At 38.0% G+C, this 21,235-nt stretch overlaps 2 protein-coding genes across 2 annotated transcripts; one reads left to right on the top strand and one right to left on the bottom strand.

Annotated features, from left to right (window-relative positions):
• The first annotated feature begins 191 nt into the window (after positions 1-191).
• On the top strand, positions 192-20,168 carry LOC118273997 (nuclear cap-binding protein subunit 1). Its single transcript, XM_035591306.2, has 10 exons — positions 192-359; positions 440-1,221; positions 1,439-1,857; positions 2,049-2,186; positions 2,330-2,433; positions 17,407-17,660; positions 18,023-18,266; positions 18,765-18,880; positions 19,373-19,561; positions 20,020-20,168. Exons 1-10 carry the CDS (start codon positions 320-322, stop codon positions 20,131-20,133), a joined length of 2,400 nt encoding a protein of 799 aa, XP_035447199.1. The 5' UTR covers positions 192-319; the 3' UTR covers positions 20,134-20,168.
• Positions 2,453-10,682, bottom strand: LOC118273996 (mucin-5AC-like). The gene is made up of 2 exons (XM_035591305.2): positions 10,516-10,682; positions 2,453-6,162 (listed from the first exon to the last, which is right to left on the bottom strand). The coding sequence occupies exons 1-2, from the start codon at positions 10,552-10,554 to the stop codon at positions 2,857-2,859; spliced, it is 3,345 nt and encodes a 1,114-aa protein (XP_035447198.2). The 5' UTR covers positions 10,555-10,682; the 3' UTR covers positions 2,453-2,856.
• Positions 20,169-21,235: the final 1,067 nt, after the last annotated feature.

Here is a 21,235-nt window from a genome sequence, read left to right as displayed (position 1 = left end):
GTTTTGTGTATGTTTAGAAAATAAAAAATATTACGGACGACAGAGAGATGAAGAAATTTTAAAATTATTGATAATCAATACTCATCTGAATATTTATCACGGACTTTTAGAATAAATCATGTCAATCAATAATCGACTAAGGATTTCGAAAATGTTGCCCGGTAAGGATTGACAGAAAAACGGGGACAACTCTAGTGTCAACTTCGATTTCAATCGTCGCCGTTCATTGACTTGTTTGTTGGCGTTTTTCATTTAATTTAATTAAAACTGCTCAAAATAGAGCTTTAGAAACATTTCTCGTGAGTTTTAATTTTCAACAATGAATCGTAGAAGGGCTCACGATGATGAAGACGGATACGGTAAGCAAGAGAAAATATTTATTTGGTATTTTGTAGGTTAGACTATCGGTTTGATGACCCTTCGTTAACTTTTGTTTTAGAGCGTCTCAATCGCAAAAGACGTCGAGTATCGGAGAATCAGGAGATCGAGGATAGGCTCGAGTCTCTGATCCTGAGGGTCGGAGAGAAAAGCAGCTCAAGCTTAGAGAGTAATTTGGAAGGTCTGGCAAGTGTCCTGGAAGCAGATTTGAGTACGTTCAGAGTGAAAATCTTACGTATCCTCACCGACTGTGCTATCCGCATGCCGGAGAAATGCACCATATACGCTACGTTGGTTGGTCTTCTGAACGCGAAGAACTATAACTTTGGTGGAGAATTTGTTGACTACATAGTTAAAACATTTAAGGAAAACTTGAAGACTGGTAAATGGAACGCCGCGAGGTACTGTCTCAGGTTTATAGCTGACTTGGTGAACTGTCACGTGCTGGCAGCTTCCTCCCTGTTGACATTGCTGGAGACATTAGTGGACTGTGCTAATGAGGACGGAGTGCCCCAAGTGAGGAGGGATTGGTTTGTGTTTGCTGTACTGTCAGCATTGCCCTGGGTGGGCAGAGAACTGTATGAGAAGAAGGAATCTCAACTAGATCACTTGTTAACTACTATTGACATATTCTTGAATAAGCGCAGTAAGAAACACTGGCCCGCTCTCAAAGTATGGTCAACTGACACTCCTCATCTACAGGAGGAGTACTTAGATTGCCTGTGGGCTCAGATAAAGAAGTTGAAACAAGATAACTGGTCAGAGAAACACATTCCAAGGCCTTACCTCGCCTTTGACTCAATTTTGTGTGAAGCCCTTCAACACACACTTCCAGCTATTCAGGTTAGATAATTTTTCAATATTATATAATAAGTGAATGATCTTAAAAACAATATCTATCAAAAGATTTTAGGCATACTTTTTTTTTATCTTATTAGGATTGTCTGTTTTGTTCACCTCTATGAGTTAATGTAATAATAGATTTTGTATGTTTACTACTCCTACTTCTACTACTTACTATTTAATGATGCATTACTTATGTATGGTTATCTATTTCCAGCCTCCACCTCACAATGACACAGATACATACCCTATGCCAAGGGTTATATTCCGTATGTTCGACTACACGGACTGTCCTGATGGCCCAGTACTGCCAGGTGCACATTCTATTGAGAGATTCCTTATCGAAGAGCACCTTCACAACATATTGGAAGCGTATCATTTGGAACGCAAAGAATGTGCAGCACAGCTCCTCTGTTTTCCTTACAAAGCGAAGATTCCTCTAGAATACTGTATTGTGGAGATAATCTTCGCTGAATTGTTTAATCTACCAAGACCGAGATACTTGGAGATTTGTTACGGATCTATCCTGATAGAACTCTGTAAGCTTCAGCCTTCGACAATGCCGCAAGTATTGGCACAGGCTACGGAAATATTGTTTATGAGAATTGATACAATGAATGTTGCGTGCTTTGATAGGTAAGTTGAAATATTATAAGGATGTTTATCTAATTAGAACAATGTGTTTAAAGATTAAATGTAATGTACACAACTTGTTTTTATTAGAACTTAATTAGTTTTGTTGTTACAAATTCATATCTGCTACAACTGCACCTAAAACATTCATTTTGAAGTGTAATGTTATGTAACTGTATATGTTCTACTTTCAGGTTCGTTAACTGGTTCTCGTACCACTTGAGTAACTTCCAGTACCGTTGGTCGTGGGAGGACTGGGAGGCGTGCACCCAGCTAGACATGGACCATCCTAAACCTAGATTCGTTAGGGAAGTCCTTGGAAAATGTCTGAGGTATGACCTAAAAAATTGTAATTTATATATTTACGTAATAGGAGGAGTTTGTCTTGGGAAATTCATATTTCATTTTCCATGTTTACATTTATAAGAGTTATAAATCTTGGCTTTGTGCTATAACCACATTGTTCTTCTTATAGGTTGTCATACCATCAAAGAATAAAGGAAATGGTCCCAGAATCATTTGCAGCATTTGTTCCTCTGAAACCGGAACCTATTTACAAGTACTCCATGGAAGGAGCAGGTAAGAAAAACAATCAAAATAAACGTATTTATAAAAATGTATTATACAAAAATATTATTAAACTTAATTTTAACTTATCGAACTTAAATATTTACATTCCAGCAGCACAGGATTCGTTCATGTTCTAGTACTTTAGTTTTTTTGATAGCCATAGCAAACTGAAAAATCTTATTATCGAAAACAATATGAAACTTTTTCACAATTAAGGAGATTTCCGATTTAGTTCATTTTAATTTACATTCTCGAAAAAGAGTTTCCAGTTATTCTCCTTGGCGGTAAATGCTTCTAAATTATTTGTATCATTACGCTCCACATTTAATAAATAGCTTTCATTGGTCACTGCCAGTGCTCAGAGATCAATGACAGACTGCATTTAAAGCTACAACACTGAGTATGAGTATTAAGTTTGAGACAACATTCAGTCTATTCCATAGCCATTAGTTCTAGTAAGCTGAACGGCCGGTCCTTGCCTTCTCGTGGTTCTTCATAATAATCCTCACTAGTTTTACTACTATCTACATTTTCTTCATCATTGTTAAATGGTGAATCTTCGTCGTCGTCTTCCTCCTCATATTCGTCTGCTATATTTATATTTTTGTCTTTATGTTTGTCTTCTAGGGAATACAGGAACTCTTCAAGGTCGTCGTCGAGGCTAACAAATTGTTCATGTTTCTCGCTTTGGCTTTGTTTCTGTTCATCCTGTCTCGCCGTTAAACTTTCGGTCTGTGTCTCAATTTCGTCATCCATCGTAAATCCTCCGAACAGGTCGGTCAGCATATCTTGTGCTGCTGACTTCTGTGTAGTACTGGATGTGGTAGTCATCGTGAATTTCTCAGGTTTATTTGTGACATCTGTTTCACTCGATGATTGTAAAGCTGCTTCAGTAGTTGTAAGGTTATTATGTTTCTTCTTTTTGCATTTTGTTTTATTCTTTGTAACGGAATGCGGTGATGCGACAACTGTATATTCAGTAGTTGTTGATGGATATTCTATATTATTATCATCATCGTCATTATTAACTGATTTGATTTCTTTTGTTATGGACGCAGGTGAAAATATGAATGCATCGTCATCGTCTGTAGGTTCTGTTTGATCTGTGAAATTTTCTAGATCATCTGCGTCATTGGTAAAATCTTGTTCTTCGTACGTAGCTTGTGCAGTTTGTTTCATTTTAAACTCAATATCATGCTCTGAGTGTTCCGTGGTGGAGGTGGTTTCTGAAAGGCTTTTCGTATTAACAAAGCCATAATCCTTGTGATCATCTTCTTTCTTATCAACATCTAGATTTCTGGGAGTGCTCGCAGGAATATATCCTTGGAATTTAGAAGCTTTTCTTCTTGCTGGATTTTGAAGGGGTGATTGATTCGTTCGAGTCTTATCGAGAGATGTACTTGCTGACCATTTGTCGTGATTCACCGATGTGCCCTTTTGCATCAATGTGGATTGTCTGAAACGGTTTTTACTCTTCGGTTGCGTGGTCACAACCGGCTGTTCGGTGTCCACGGCGGTGCTCGATGATGTCGTAGTAGATGTGGTTGTAACGCTGGTGGTAGCCAGCTTAGCGGTTGTCGTAGTTCGTGGCGTTGTGCTTGTTGTAGTCGGACTTGAAGTACTTGTTGTACTTTGTGCCTTATGTACTTTGGTGTCGCGAATAGAATTTGTCCCGCTGGTTGCCGCAGAGCTCGCTTGGGGAGTCAAGTCATCTGATGGTTTCTTAATAGGAAACGGTCGTGTTGGCTTAGGAGTTGTCGTCGTCGTTGTGGTTGTTGTTGTGGTGATGCGTTTATGTTTTTTAATTTTTTCTTGTTTGTTGAACTTTGGTGGCGGACGTGTACGCTTCTTAGGTTTAGGCGCGGGTGTTGTTGTAGTGGTCGTAGTGGTGGTGGTACTTGTTGTGCTCGTCGACGGACTCACCTCTTCAATAGAATCTTCAACTTCTTCCGAAGTTTCTTCAGTTAAAGTTGTTGACAGAGGTGTTGTTGTCGTAATAGCTTCGCTACTTTCCTTAGTACCTTTTTCTCTTTGCGATGCCATTGGAGTAGTTTTTGTGAAAGCTCCCAAAATATTAGCCCACTCTAGTGAAGTGTCTTCCATTGACTGACTTTGGGCAGTTATTATGTCTGGTGACACCGTGGTCAGGCGACCAGGTTTTATATGTTCATGCTTTTTCGGTGGTTTCTTTGCTGCGTTCGGTTTTCGTATATTCTTGTTACTCTTTTTACCAACATCGTACTCTTCAAAATCAGTGAAATTCATGTTTATTGGCCTAAACGCGCTGTCAGCTGACAAGTCAAGTTCGGAGAATTGAGTGTCTAGTACTTGGGGACTTGGACGGAAATCTGGAATTGTATGTTTGGATGGTTTGTTTGAGTGATTATACTTTAGCGGAGGCATCGGCTTGAAGGGTTTCTTGTCCATGGTGACGAAAACACCAGGCGGCGCGCTGTAGACGGGTGGCCTGACGTGATCTGTTACGTAACTTATCTTTACTGGCGATGGTTTTGGGTTGCTATACATTTTAAATGTAGTTACTACATCTGGCACTTTCGTTGTGTATTCGGTAGCATTGAACTTAGTCTTGACAGGAAATTCGATAGTTGGTTCTTTGTGTAGCGGGTAATTAGTGACCGGTGTCGGCAGTACCGCGGGTCTAGTTGTCTTGACTATGTTGGATGGGACATGTCTATTGTCCGTGTGAGGCGAGACGTACGGAAGGTTGACGCTGGTATCTGTGTACGGATGCTGCACATACGGCACCGGCGGTGGTGGGTTCGTGTATCTCGTGTATGGTAAAGGATAAGGCAGTTTCTTTTGATGATATTGTTCCCTTTCATCCAAGAAGCCGAATTTTGAGTGCTGTGGGTACAAATTAGGCAAGTACATTTTCGGTGACTTCGTCTTGTGCCGGTACAAAGATGTATCCTCATAACTGTCTTCATCAGAGAAAAAAGATGAAAATAATCTGTCCAATCCGCGCCCGTATGTTTGTGGACGTCTTATGGCAGGATTTATGTTTCTATGAACCCATATAGCACGTTGAGGTCTTATTACGTTACGATGGCCTCCCATGTCTTGATTTCGGGCTTGCGGGCGCTCGGTTGGTGCATTTTCCTTAATTGTGAAAGTTCTTACTGGGTTTTCATAAGGCTTTTTGACTTTTTTGTTCGTTTGTGACGTCACTGAAAATGTTAGTTCGTAAGTGTATTTCCCGGACCGGCCATCGCTTTGCCTCATCCGCTTCACTGACCAATACGCTTTGACATCTTTCGAGCAATCACTATCGCTACAGTTCTTCCACAACACATTATCTTCTATAAACTTGTAACCGTCCTTATCTTCTATCAATCTACCTTTAGACAACAATACTACTTCGGCGGGAGGGATAGGTTCCTCCTTCAGCCTTTCAAAGCGAGCTGATTTAATTCTCTCCCAAAGGTCGTGGTCATCTATATCCTTCGCCATCTGGTTTTCTGGTTTTTTATTTGGTGATATGTAGTCACCCTGCGCGATCAGCTGGTCTATCTTGTCTCTAACAAGGGTGAGGTACACGCTGTGCCTTAACGCATCTTCCCAATAATGCGCGGGCACCGCTGGCTCAGGTGCATCAGTCTTGATGATCTCCTGTAGAGTCCCTGCCGCCTCCTGCTTGTCGCTTGGCCAGTCGCTGAGCGGGATCGGTGTGGGTTTGAAGTGATCCTCATTTTCGGCACAACTTCCGTCTCTCGTCACCTGGAACGCGAACAGTGATCTTTAAATAAACATGAAGCTACCAATCGAACGCACATTAATTAACGCTCGGTGACGATTCATTAGAATTGTATTTTGCTAAAAAAAATGTGGATATTTCAGTATGCGTTTGAAAGTAAAATGGCGATGGGCGGGAAAGTGCGCCGGAGACGTTGGCGTGTTACAAATCGGTTGCGTGCCGGACGATCCAACCCCTCCGCGATGAGTTTCCAATTGAATAATTTCTGTGCACAACCATTTATTTGGCTTGAATCTTAGATACTGCATTTATTTTTCTTATACACATGCAGTTTGAAACTGGGATAAAATCATGATTTTTGATATGAAATGCGAGAATAATATTGACTGTTTTTGAACTGACTAATTCATAAACACTTATGGGCTGAAAAGGCTTGACAATAGAACAAACAGCTCGGCTTAGGGCTATTAAAATGCATCAATAGCGAGCATTTTAGTGAAACAATCGTTTATCAGCTTCACAATCATATTGTGCGTGAGATTTCATAACTACAAAACGATCTTTATCTCAAGTTTAGCAATTTCTTTGTATCCTCTAACAATAAACGCTCGTTCGGATTATAAATGGCTTCTCTGCTTGATCTAGACCTAAATATTCGTTCACCGTGGCGATATGTTTTATTGTAATCTAATAAATGCTTTTAAAAAATAAAATTTGGTATACAGACTTGGGTTAGTGAGCTGATGTGAGCTGACTTAAGTAAGTGATAGGTTTTATCCCACGTGAACGCGAACGAAGCCGCTAACAGAAGCTAGTCTTCAAATATACTCAGAAAAAATCCAAGAAGTAACAGAATTCGCCAATTGTAAATAAAAATATTGCAACCATATTTAACGAATATTCTAATATATATTATGCGTTATGAAAGTATCTAAAATACAGTTATCCATTCAATGTTTAAGCTCAGCATCGATTTTGTTACGCATGCATAATATTATCATAATATTTACTAAATTTGGTTAAAGAAAGTCTAAACTACTTAATTTTAGTGCCAAAATAATAAAACTTATCGGATATTACGTAAGACATAGTTTTCTATAGAAGTCAGTTTAAGATATATATTATAGTCTAACCATTAGGTTTACTATTAGTTAGATATGTTAATAAGATAGTAGAATGTATCAAGTTATTTAATACTTGGTGAAGTAATTTAACATAACCTACCTCAAGATATTTTAAAACACCGCCTATAGACGTTGTTTACTGATCGAGACTGACCAGAAGGTTTAGGAAAAAAGTAAAAGGATAATAATTTGTATATTACGAACAATATACTTTAAGAGTCCGACACACATCCTTATCATTCTCAGGGAGAGGGAACTTAATCAAGATTTCCATCGCGTTGAAAAACATTGTTTTAGACAAAATAGAAAATTTCAATAAGACAGTCTCCTCTGTATCCCCACCAATCCGGAGCTGCCTCCTACGACTACCTAAAGGGTCTACTGGGGCTCCGAATTGAAAAACTAAAAATCCTCACCAATGCACTCACAAAGACCAAACGCGAGTTCTTATGACATTCGCCAAAAATAATTCTGAAGAAAATTCTCAGCGAACCATAGCCTAACATTTATCACGTCTGTTCCCAAAATGGGGTCAAGACCGACTAATCAGATTTATGCACCGAATTATTTAATTAACCGCCGCGGTTCTACATTTATGAGACTTTAATGTCAATATACACTTGAAAGAACAAAAGTGTACAAAAATTCCCATTAGGATTCCCAGGCGTGGGCATTGTGTTCATGGCGCTATTTTGTACAAGTATTTTAATTAAACATTATTAGATATTGTGTTTGTACAAGTTACTGCTTAGTGCTTGGCTTATTTTTTGTAATAGTTGCATTAGAACGGGCAAAATGTAGTATCACTATCATTACATAGTATAAAACAAAGTCGCTTTCTCTGTCCCTGTCTGTGATATATTACGCATGTATTACACATATAAACCTTCCTCTTGAATTACTCTATCTATGAAAAAACCGCATCAAAATCCGTTGCGTAGCTTTAAAGATTTAAACATACATAGAAAGGGACATCAGGGACAGAGAAAGCAACTTTAGTTTATAATATGTAGTAATGATGCTTTTTACTACAAACTGCATATAAAATAGATAACATAGAGTATTACCGTATGCCTACATCCCGTTCCTATGTGAATTAACCTATTTATTATTAATTCAGTTTCTCAAGGTGTCAATTGCTACTGTTCATTTCGCTTAGAGGTTTACATGCAACATACATAACATCTTTACATTGTTTCTCAGCGACTTTGCAAGATACTGCACACATTTCGTTTACTTATTGTAATAATATAAACTTGTATCTACACAGTAACTTGAGTTTTCAAACAGCAGTATACCGTTACTTATGGAAGTTATGTCAAAATTCTATTTTTGGTACCTAGTTAAATCTACTTCTTTGGTCGAGTGGTCGCAAGTGCGACTACCGGGTTTCAGCTTCGATTACCGGGTCTGGCAAAGAATTAATGGTATTTTTCGGTTTTTCGAAAATTTCTCAGGACATGGTACTTATAACTTAAGTGAGTGTACATTGTACAATGGCATTAGTGTTATAATGTGCAGGTGCACCTCTGCCTACAGATAAACGGCCCACGCGTTGAAAAAAAAAGTTTAATCCAAAGACTGGTTATTCAGATGGGTCGTAAGTAAACCTCTCCTTATCTTGCGATATAAACAGGCGACAGTTTAATAATACTCGCATAGTGAAATCCAATAGTTTGTTGGTAATAGTTTTTAACGCAGAAATCGTCGATAGTGTTAGATGCAGTGTTCTACTTTACGTGGGAGTATCTCATCTCGTAACAATGTAGATCCAAAGGTCATTGTCTTACACTATTGTATAATTTGTTTAATAATCATATTGTTATTATTAATCCCAAGTTCGACCATGTTTGTTTGCTAAGGCTAGTTTCATAGTATGGCTTGTTTAGTCTTTAACTAATGGAGTTTCTTGCTCGTTCTTCTTCATTCGAAGCTACATTTTGGAACGAGCACCTAGCTTCACTGACGGACTGGCAGACTATTATTTATTTCTTTATTTGTTGACATTTCCAAAGTACCTTTTTATGGCTTAATTGGAATAAATGATTTGACTTTATTGTTTTGTTGGCCTCTTAACGCACGGAGATTTCAGCATTAATCCCCACGCTTGTTCAATGCGGGTTGGCAATGATGTTTTCCTTCGCGGTTTGTCAATGGTGTCTAAACAATCTTAGAAACCTGCATCCCCATGAATGAGAAGCGTCTTAAACCTCCGGGCTACCACGACATTACACAATACTATAATTAGGTAAATAGGACTGTTTTTGTTACCTATGCAAAATAGGGTAATTAAAACCTGATTTAGCTGCATTTTGATATACATAATAAGTAATTAATAGTTTTTATGTCAACTTAATGAAATGTCTGGTATTTCCTGAACCCATGAATATTGGAATAAAAACTTAGTTATGTAATTAAAGTTATTTTGTCATATTTTGATGACACAAATATGCATAAATTGATTTTTTTTGTTCACGAATATTTGGTTATCTGTTTTAATTCGAGTTATTTGTACATTGTACAAATTCCTACAGCCGTATAATTATTAGATACCGTATGTATAGATGGCATCTATTAGAATTTATTAGTGAAAAATGCTGTAATTACGTTCAGTGAAAATCAGTCACATCGTATCGCCGCGTTTTGGTCAATTAATTCCTTGGATTGTCGCTTAGTTTCTAATTTAAAAACATTTTTTTAAACTGTCAATCACTGTCTATTTCGTAACATATATTTTCTTAATTAAAAAAGCTGTTAAAATGCTAGAATTGACTGGATACACAAACTTCTTCAGTACAGTAAATACTAATCAAAAAGGCTTCGAAACTAGACACTAGAAATGCAAGATTCAGAGTAAAATTAGGCCAGAAAAACTTCAATTAAACAATAATTCCTATTAAATACAAAACTATTCAATATATTAACTAACTAAAAATCACGTAAATTAATGGTAGTTCAGTTTTAGTTCGTTTGTTGTTTTAGTTAATTTAGTAGGTCTCACGATAGTTATTATAAAAATATTCAATATCCCGATTTCCCAGAGATCATCCACAGTTACCATTCTTGAGAATACCTACTCTCATTTAATTAATGCACATATTTATAGACACTATAAACAAACTTAAAAAATAAACATATACAATCAAACAAACTGTAGCTTTGTTTACAAACTTCTTGTAAATAACACGTACTTTTATTTCATAATATTTTCACACAATTATGTAAATGATAAATAAATAAGAGAATACTCACAACGATTGCGATAAAAACGCATATTAATGCGGATCTCATATTGTTTCACTTCACGACACTGCACGTTTGTTCCACTGTACTGACTAGCACTTGTGCGGCGCGGGCGCACTGGCGGCGTCCACTGGCGTACAAGTTAACACGTTCAAACGAGCCTCGCATCCCACCCTTACTTACCACGATCCACGGTACGTCTTTCTACTTTTGTAGACAGATTTCGATTTCAAAGTTTTGTTCCAGTAATATTATATACAGACATAATATTTATCTGTATAAGCATTCTTTCAATGATACTGTCCTCTACAACCTGCTATGGGTAGCATTATCTTGTGATTATAAACGTGGGTGTGATAGAGGACATTCCGTCTGCTATGGCTCGCTTGTCATTCATTAGGTTTATTTATACATTAGGCACTGTTCTAGTCTCCCTATTCTTTGGTAGTGAGTGACGTTTACGACCTAGAGGTCGTAAACATCACTACTTCATACTAAAATATTATCGTATTTTTATATAATATTTTTTTGGATTTGATTTAAGGAACCGCCTTCAAAAGTTATATACCTAAATCTTTCTTCAAGTCTGAAAAATACTAGGTAATGTTAGGTATGCTGAAAATCGCGTCAAAATCGGTTCAGCTAAACGCGAGATAATTGCGCACATACATACATACATAGACAGACTATACTTTTTGAAGAGAAGAATACTTTTTGTTTTTTGAAGTCGGTTAAAAATAATTCTGCTTCCTAATCCGACAATCGTAACTTCGAAAGCAATAATACATTTTTCATAAGTAAAATGTGCTAGTAGAAAATTAATGTCGGCTTTACATTTACGATTGGTATTTAGCATTACATTAATGAATTATTAGTTGACGTTAATAGTGCGGAGTGATTTGTCTTTGACAACCTGTCTATCATTATCATCGACGGGATAGAATTCTTTGCTTACATACTTGCACGTGCAAAAAATGAAGAAGCTATTGGATTTTTTGGAGACATGCTTTCTGTAACAACATTAATTTGTAGGAAGAGGAATTAAAAGATTTAAGGCTTTGACTGGCAATAGAAAACTGTTCATGGCTAATCCTCCGGTAACGTGCACCTGCCCCGGAGCTGCGGACTGCCTAGCGGGTTATTGGGGCTCCGGCTCGAAAAGCAGGAGTAGGAACGGGGTGGTTTTTAGTCAGTAAGAGTTTTACATTGCTTGCTTCGCCCAAGGCGGGAGAAGTATGTATAGGATGTTTTTTGCCCCACAAAAAGAACTTGCACCGGTGACTCCCATTGCGTTTAATGTTTTAAGGGTAGTATAATGTAAACTTTTACTTTTTTTTAATAAAGGGTTTTTCAACAAGAACTTTGTTTTTAATTAGGGCAACACCAAGAACGTGGCAGTTTTTAACATTTAATTTTTGGCGGTATTCGTAGTAGGTGCTTTGGCAATTGCTACAATGAATTCAATTTCGCTCAAAGATTACATTAAAATAATTCAAATTCACTATGAAAATGGTCGTTCTGTTAAAGTTACATTTCGTAAAATTCGTCATATTTTCGGGCAACATAATCGTCCTTCTGAGATTGCTATCAACAGACAGGCTCGGTACAAAATGTGCCAACACCAACACGTATTCGACCGGGTCGTTCAACAGAAAACATCGCTGCCGTGAGCCACAGTGTTGAAGAAGATCAAAAGTTATCAATTTCACGACGTTCTCAACAATTGGGGTTATCCAAAAGCACAACATGGCGAATTTTGCATAAGGATTTGGCTTTGAAGCCTTACAAGATTCAACTGGTGCAGGAATTGAAGCTGACCGACCATTCAAATCGCCGTAGATTTGCTCAGAACAATCTGCTGTTTTTTCTCAAAAAATCATTTTTTCAGACGAAGCACATTTTCATTTGTCAGGGTATGTCAATAAGCAAAATTGCCGCATTTGGGCTTCTGAAAATCCTAAAGCAATTATTGAGAAGCCTTTGCATGCTCAACGTGTCACTGTGTGGTGTGCTATGTGGTCTGGAGGTGTGATTGTTAGGAAAGTGATTAAAAATTTTGATGAAAGAATCAACATCTGCCAGCGTGGTCCTGGTGGACATTTGTCAGATATCATTGTTAATTCATAATTGCCAAACTTTTCTCTTTTTAATACAATAAAAATTTTATGCATTTTCCACCAAATTCTTTATTTTATTTTGTTTTAATAAACAAAGTTCTTGTTGAAATACCCTGTACATGACATGTTTTACATGGGAAATTGGGAATCATCGCTTTCGAAGGAATGGTTTTACTGAAGGACCATCAGAGTGCCATTGTTTTAATTATTAGATTTTTTGATCAAATTGGAAAGCCAAGCAAGTTCTAGTTATATTTGAACTTGACTTTGAACTTAAAAGAAAATTAGACCTATGTAATAACCACATTAATTAAATTAACATAATAACATATGCGCACGTAAAATTACGTGATAGTTACATGTGTACGTGATAAATTCAGGCCGGCAGTCAATTATACGACGTAGGAAAGGAAAGCGTCGTGGAAATTTACATTTTCAGTGCATTTCGTTATTTGCGTGTCTGTATACGTAATTTAAATAATATCATGTTCTACAAATAGTAACTATGTATGTAAAATTTTATTCTTGTAATTAATTAATATTGGTGTTACTTATTTGATTGTCGCTTTTCTACCGTGAGTAAACTAACCACCATTGAGTAATTGTGTATGGTTATTTTCAACTATCGAAATACATATTAACTAATTACTAGTTCAAGTGTGGGAGAGCCATGCTTCGGCACGAATACCACGGCCTCATAGAAAACCGTGTACCGAAAACCGACCTGAAACAACGAAAATGAGGTTACCGGAGACCCATTTCTTTCCTTCCTAATTTTCCTAATCCCCGATTTCCCAACAACTCTTCAATTCCAAACTCCCAAAAGGCCGGTAGCGCACTTGTAATGCCTCTAGTGTTTCAAGTGCTCATGGGCGGCTGCGATCGCTTACCATCAGGCGATACGTCTGCTCTGTTCCATAAAAAAAAACAATAGTTTCATACAATCTATATATATAAAACTCTTCCGTTACTGAGTGACTGACTGACAGACAACGCACAGTCGAAACTACTGGTCGTAGACAGCTGAAATTTGGAATGTAGGTTCCTTGGGATATGTAGGGGAGCACTAAGAAAGGATTTTTGGAAATTCAACCCCCAAGGGCCCCCCCTTGGGGGTAAAAACGTTTCTATGAAAAATCTTATTCCTTGGGTTTATAAACTTGAAACTTGGCATGAACACGTACATAGGCAAGTAAATATGTTTGACATTATAATTTTTTTCAAACTACCCTCCAATCGTGATTTAGGGGTGCGATTGGGTGACTGATTTATTAACGCACAGCCGAAACCGCTCGGTATAGGAGTCTGAGATTTTGAACAGAGGTTCCTTTAGTAACATAAGTGAGCACTAAGAAGGGATTTTTGAAATGTCAACCCCCAAGGGGGGGAAACGGGATAAACTGAGCCGGGGCTACGGGAAAGTTCTAACGAGATACCGTGGCCCCGGAACGCAAAGGGCAACTGAAGGAACGAGGTGGGTTTTAGTCAGTAAAAGTCTGACACTCCCTTCCGTTCCACCCAGAGGGGGAGATGTCATTTGATAATTTCCCATCCTTAAAAAAAGACTTTGTATGACAACTTTCAGTCGTCTCTTTAACATACATAATTATGTACATACATGCATAACATTAATAACATCACGCCTTTAAATCCCTATTTTGTGTTAACACTACCCATACAAACAGCTAAAAGGAAACAAGTGAAGAGACGAAATTTGTCCGCATCCATTTTCACCTAAATTCTTAACGTTAATGAGATTTACTTTTTATTATCAAGTCAACCTAATAGCCTCACATGTACGTATAACTTCGTAAGAATTTTCTTTCAACTCCTAACCGTTGAGGAGTTGTACCTTCCATCATCAGCTCATTCACATGGGATGATGACTATTAGACGCAAATACTTAAACACGTTAACACGAATTACACGTGGGCGAAGCCGCGGGCGGAAAGCTAGTCAAATACATATATGTATAAACGGATGTTTTAATGTTTCTTTCAAAGTCTAAAGTAAACGTAACGTAACTTATAGAGTACTAAGTTTATAATGTCGTTATTATGTGTCTTGTATAAGTAGGTAACAATGGCATTCAAAAGGTTAATATTTACATTTAAAAATGATTCCTATGAATCATTGTATTTTATCGGAAACAAAGCGAAATTTCCACAATAATAATGACGAATGACCGAAATATTGACATCGTAAAACTGATGTGATGACATAATCATTGAACAGTAGTAAACACGTTAATGTTATTGTGTGAAGAGTGCATTAATTGTTTTCTGTCTCTTTCTACTCTTAGGAAGCATGTTTCAAAATCCATGTCCTGAAATTGGCAATACAACTACAAAAGGGGTCCTATTTATTTCACTGAAGATTGTGTTTTTTTTCGTAAACGGGGAAATCCTCCAATGACTTCTCCCTACTAGGGTGAGGCGAGAGGGAGTGTCATACTTCTTACTGACTAAAAACCACCCCGTTCCTACTCCTGCTCTTCGAGCCGGAGCCTCGATAACTCGCTAGGTAATCCGCAGGTCCATGTTGGGCATCAGCTCTATTATTTGTGGTGGTCTGATGGCTCTTTGAGGTGCGCGTGGAAAGCAACGCGCCGTACACACAGGAAAAGGTGTTTCACGCGTTAGGCGGGAGACACTCTCCCGCGACGGCTGGGGCGTGAGGAGGTTCGTTACCTCACGCGCCGTGCCTTAGTTAGCATGCCTGCTTCGCAGACGAAGGAAACGGCATCCCAGTGTCCCAGTTAAAGTGGTCACTTAATAAGTTTTTATTAATCATTCACGATTAGTTGAGCTGTAGATAAGCCTCTTTTATAAATAAAAGGAAATTATCTTCGCATGTAGGCTCGTTTTGTCGGCACATAGGGAAGTTGCAGTAATATCAACGTAACGTCCGTCAGTTAACGAGGTTTTAAATGCGCCATATTTTTAATAAAGTCTCGATATTCATCGAAATTGTCTGCTATAAAGATTAGTGATATAAAGAATAAATTATGCATCCATGAAAATGTGAAAGGAAACGAAATATAATCGTCTAATTAAAGGGATCATATATTATAGAAGGCTTGGTAAAGGGCAGCCTGTTTTAGATAGGTATTTATTTATTTATTTTGTGAAAACATCAACAAACTCTGGAAAACATAAATAAAATTCTAATCGAAAATATTGATTATGAATATCATGCCTGCTGTCAATAAAATGCACCAAATTCTGTCAGCGAGTTCCATCCACGCATCGTCTATGAATTGTTTGTCGCCAGCTAATGAGATATCATTTACGAATGCAACGAATCAACATAATAAAGTGCGTCCCCACTTTTCCAACATCTCACGTACAGTTTTTATGAACGGTGTCCATTGAAAAACAGCTATCTTCCACGCGAGGGGTGCCCGAGTGAAATTCCCGCTTTGCGTGCGCACTTTCCATCTCGACATTTCGCCATTTTTTCTTCACAACCCGCCTGCACGCGGAACGCTAGTCTCAAACTCGCCTTATAAAGCGTTCTCTTAAAACCAATCATACAATTTTTTGACGTAATTTAATACAGATAGAGTTGACAATTGTTTGCTAATGTAACGCAATTAGTTTGTCATTAATTCTTGTTATTGGTTTGCGTTGAATAAACGAAGAACATGAGATGTTATGCACGAACGAATAGGGAATCCGACTGCTTTCCTTGTTGCTTTGTTATTTATTATGATGCTATTTATTTTTCTGATACATTTTGTGATTAATGTTTAAATAAAGTGTTTTCCTAATTAAAATGTATTTCGGAAAAATACACGCATACTCGTATTGATGTGATGACGAAATAGGTGCCTCGAAATCATTTATGTTCGGTGCAGGTCGTAGACGTATTAGCGGTTCAGAAGTCTATACTATGAAGTTTGATTTCGAAGTATGATTGAGTCGGATCGAGTGATCATGGGCGTCCTTCCTCTGTATAAGGAGGTATACCATAATGTGTATTGTGTACACTCAGAAAGCGAGTTTGAGATCGCTGCTTAAAAGGTCTAGGTTAGGTCTTTGTTAATTAGGCTTTGAAGTCAGCTGCAGGAACAGTAGAGATGGTGATCTGGCTGCATTCTTATCCACGCGACCCTCATAAGTATACCTACTATAACTATCCAAATCGCTACACTACACACTCTAACCTGAGCCCACGGAGTTCTCATGATCTGTGTGCGCCTGCGTTCTGCGCGATAACCATTAGCTTGCACAACGCGCTCCGGTATTGTTCGGACGCTATCTCACACAGAATCTACGCTAATTATCGTCATATTGCTCTTAACTCCTGTTATATCGCTCGAACTAATGAAGGATTGCATGTTGTTTTGTTATTGCGTAATTTTGCGTTATTAATAGGAGAATGTTTAGTACTATTTTTGGTAGACTTTTGTCTTTAAACTGGGGACTATCTTATCTGTAAAAGCTGATATGTGGTAAATGGTTGAATATTTGAACTTGGGGTGTAAAAACGAGCTGCGGGCTCCGGCTCGAAAAGCAGGACTAGGAACGGGGTGGTTTTTAGTCAGTAAGAGTTTGACACTCCCTCTCGCCTCAACTAAGGCGAGAGAAGTCATAGGATGATTTTCCCCTCACCCATATAAAAAAAAAAACAAAAAAACGGCAAAAAAGCCCGAATCCAAAGCACTTTACTTACACTTTATACTGATGACTGACTTAGTCATCATCATCAGCTGAATAACAAGAGTGACTTGATAATGAAACATTACTTTTTACCATAAACTATATTTAATTGTCCCCAGCATCTCTGCCCGGCACTGAAGCAGCACATCAGCTAGTAGTGTGTGTGCGTAACAAGTGCACTCCTGAGGAGGCCCTGAATGTCCTGCGAGAGCTCCCGAACCCTCTCCGCGAAGGGGAACAACCGGCCGCCGCGCAAGCAGCCCCCTACAACCCGTTGAAGATTGACGTCTTCGTGCAAACCCTGCTGAACTTGGGCAGCAAGAGTATATCGCACAGCTTCGCGGCTATATCTAAGTTCCATTATGTGTTTAAGGTGGGTTGAAGATTTTCGATTTTCTGCTGAAGTGCCAAAATATTGATTTGTTAAGATTTTCATTGTTTTCTAGTAGGTGATGTTAATAAAATAAATATTTTAAATGCAAGTTTCAATTGTAGTCCGAAGCGAAATTGCTAAACGAATTTTCGTTTTTTGTCGAGGGGTAAGTGAGTCCACCGTATGAATAAAATAAGCTCTAACTTTATGACCTCTGAGTTTGTTTCGGCATTTCTTCTCAGAGTAGTCCGATGGGAAATGTTCGTCTAGTTATTTTAGAGATTGAAGAGTAATGTTATCTTGTAACCAATTTGCAAAAATAAATATAATTTATCAATTACCAAATTGTCTTATATTTTCAGATCCTAGCAGAATCTGAGGAGGCTCAGATCTGCATCCTACGTAACGTTTGGGAGCTGTGGCAGCGTCATACGCAGATGGTTTGCGTCCTCGTCGACAAGATGCTAAAGACACAGATCGTCGAGTGCAACGCGGTCGCAACCTGGCTGTTCTCTAAAGAAATGGCGCCGTTCTTCACACACAACTACCTTTGGGAGATACTGCACCTTACTATTGATAAAATGAACAAGCATGTCTCGAAATTGAGTGAGTTTCTTGCTTATTATTTTTTGTGTGACATATTTAAAGTCTTATTTAAGTCTAGTCAAGTAACATTTGGCTGATTACTGGGGTCGTAGGGAATGTGATGTGGATGTATTTTAGGCTTCTTTGAGTCTAGCCAATTAATATTTTGTTGATTATTGGGTATTACTGAAATATTGATAATAAATTACGTTGCATGTAGCTTATATATACGAAATGGCCAATCTATCTACTCTGAGCCGTATTAATTAATGATTCAGGATCATTAGTAGCTGGGGCCCAGTAGGGCTGATACACGATCCATAGCTGCGGACAACGTAACAGGTCTCCGGGGCTCTGGCTCAAAGCAGGAGTAGGAACGGTTTGGTTTTTAGTCAGTGAGAGTCTGGCATTCCCTCTCGCCTCACCCAGGGCGGGAGAAGGCATCGGATGATTGTCCCCCCTTAAAAAAGGATCATTAGTAACCGAGCATAATCATTTATCGATGATTTAATTTTTCAGGCGGTGAACTCCAGGAAGCGAGGGAGGCCCTGGCTAGAGCAGACTCCAGCAGCTCGGACTCGGAAGACGAGAACAACAGCAAAAAGAAGAAAGACCAGGATAAACCTACTGAAGAGGTACTATTTTATCATTAATCTTTTCTGTTTATATCTGTCAAAAAATATGTTTTTCGTTTGCGTTCTGTTAATAACTGGTCTACATCTTTTGAAAGACAATGAATGTAAAATATTTAAATGTGCTTAATTAAATATAGTTAAGTTAACTTAAGTTTTTAATTTGAAACTACAACTACATCTGCTGATTAAAACCAACTACAAACGACATTATGGGTTAGAGTTGAAATTGTTTTAAGGCTTTTTAGTTTTCTTTTTTTATATAAAACACGCTGTCTCATACTAGGACTTTCTCTTGTTCGTTTGTGCGTTTACAAACATATAAGTTCTAACACACAGACAGACAACGAAACAATATGTATCTCCGTGCGGGAATCGAACCCACTACACGTTGTCTAGCCAGTGCGCCAACGGTGCCGTGCCAGCCTCAACATTATAAACGAAATCATAATTAAATGTACTTCAATTACTAACACATTAAATTCCCATCTCCAGGCAGTAGAACGCATGGAGGAGCGCTTGGAAGCGGCCCACATGGACCAGAAGCGTCTGTTCCTGATCGTGTTCCAGCGGTTCATCATGATCCTGTCGGAGCACCTGGTGCGCTGCGACACGGACGCGCGCGACCCCGACACGCACTGGTACCGCAGTACTATTGGCAGGCTGCGGCAGGTCTTCCTTATTGTGAGTACTTTTTGAAGGTTTTCTAAAGGTTGCTTTGTTTTTCTTCTCTTGTATTAACATCTTCTGATTAATTTTGTTGCGGAAATTCTTGATTATAAGTTAAATTTTGTGTATTTTTATCCAATAGGCTCTTAAATAATTTTAGATCTGATTTTTGTTACTCTCAGTGGCGATTTTATGACCTACTTATTTATTTTACCTACCTACATTCCTACCTATACCTACATTCATACAACGGTGGACTAAAAGCCAATTTGGCATTCTTTAACAGTCAACCTTACAATTTTGTAACCTCACTAACGAGTACTTACAGGACTATTGATTTTATTATGCCACTTGTCAGGTTGGGACATCTTAAATGTATTTTTTAAGTAACCTCAAGGGACTTAATTTTACGAAGGCTTACTGTTACAGTAACACTGCGAAACAAATTCTAAAATAAAATATATTCCTTTCAGCATCACGAACAAGTTCAGAAGTACAGCAGTACTCTAGAGACGCTGCTGTTCACCCAGGACTTGGATCCTCACATCCTGGACGTGTTCCACCAGTTCATCGCCCTCACCGCATAGACAAACTAATAGACAATGGACTTACTGGTAAAACGTTACTGAGATCGGGGCAACAAATCTGCTAAAATGTAATAAACATTATAAATGTAATTAAAAACTTAAACTTAGCTAGATTTGGACCGAATGGGGAAAGCTGAAGATGGGTGTTATTACTTCAGATGAGTTTGACATTTTATTCCAAGTGACAGCTGTCAGTGTGACATTTTATTTGGCGGGAAAACGCTGTTTGACATCTTATCAATTCTGAAGATAAAATAAATGATTATTTTATATCTCTCGTGACGTAAGCGTACGTCAAATAACAAACTTAAACAATGTTTTTCTTTGTTTTAAGTTATTATTGTTTTGAAGTTAGTTCAATAAGCTCATACATTTTATTTTGACTGAGGAATCATCTCTCATTGTTTAGTCTGAAACTATCATTGCTTTTTTTTTAAGTCTCGCCTCATTAATAATTGCAGGAACACATGTATCTTATAATACACGTTCGAAGAAGCTTATCTAGACACACGGCAGTGTGTCCGCCAAGTTCGAGCAAAAAAAGCGACACACCGGCCGTGGGTTATATTACACGAACCATTTCGGGCCAAGTTCGACCCACCTATAACTCAAAATCTATTTTATCTACGCATAGGAAATTTCTAGTATCTGTCGAGATCTACTTACTTATCTATTACAAAATTTCATTAATGTACCTATTGTAGGTCTTGAGATATTGACGTCAGAAAATCGCTATTTTTACTATACACTCACTGACTCACTCACTCATCAAAAACCTAGACCACTTCCAATGGTCTTATTGACTTGAAATTTGGCATGGAGGTAGGTCTTTAGGTCAAGGTAAAGGAAAAAATCTGAAAATGGCCAAGTGTGAGTCGGTTTTAAAAATAATGAAGGTGTAAATTCATACCCCTAAGGAACTAAAACAAAAAAATTATCTATTTCTTCCAATGGTCGTACCGACCTAAAATTCGTTACGAAGGTTTGTATTTAGTCAAATTAAAGTTAAATAAAAAAAAAAAGAAAATAAACCTTACAAAAATAAATGAAATCCCACCCAAAACATAAATGTTCTTCGATAATATTGGAATGCTTCGCCTAT

Source organism: Spodoptera frugiperda, chromosome 3, assembly GCF_023101765.2.
Source record: "Spodoptera frugiperda isolate SF20-4 chromosome 3, AGI-APGP_CSIRO_Sfru_2.0, whole genome shotgun sequence".
NCBI lineage: Eukaryota > Metazoa > Arthropoda > Insecta > Lepidoptera > Noctuidae > Spodoptera > Spodoptera frugiperda.
This window is presented reverse-complemented; position numbering and strand designations above follow the sequence as displayed.

Bases quoted from the DNA above. Each gene is read 5' to 3' on its own strand.
- LOC118273997 (XM_035591306.2), top strand. From the start codon at position 320: ATGAATCGTAGAAGGGCTCACGATGATGAAGACGGATACG. The intron at 2,434-17,406 runs GTAAGAAAAACA...AATTGTCCCCAG, and splicing joins GTACTCCATGGAAGGAGCAG to CATCTCTGCCCGGCACTGAA. The intron at 17,661-18,022 runs GTGGGTTGAAGA...TTATATTTTCAG, and splicing joins AGTTCCATTATGTGTTTAAG to ATCCTAGCAGAATCTGAGGA.
- LOC118273996 (XM_035591305.2), bottom strand. From the start codon at position 10,554: ATGAGATCCGCATTAATATGCGTTTTTATCGCAATCGTT. The intron at 6,163-10,515 runs GTGAGTATTCTC...TTCGCGTTCCAG, and splicing joins GCGTTTTTATCGCAATCGTT to GTGACGAGAGACGGAAGTTG.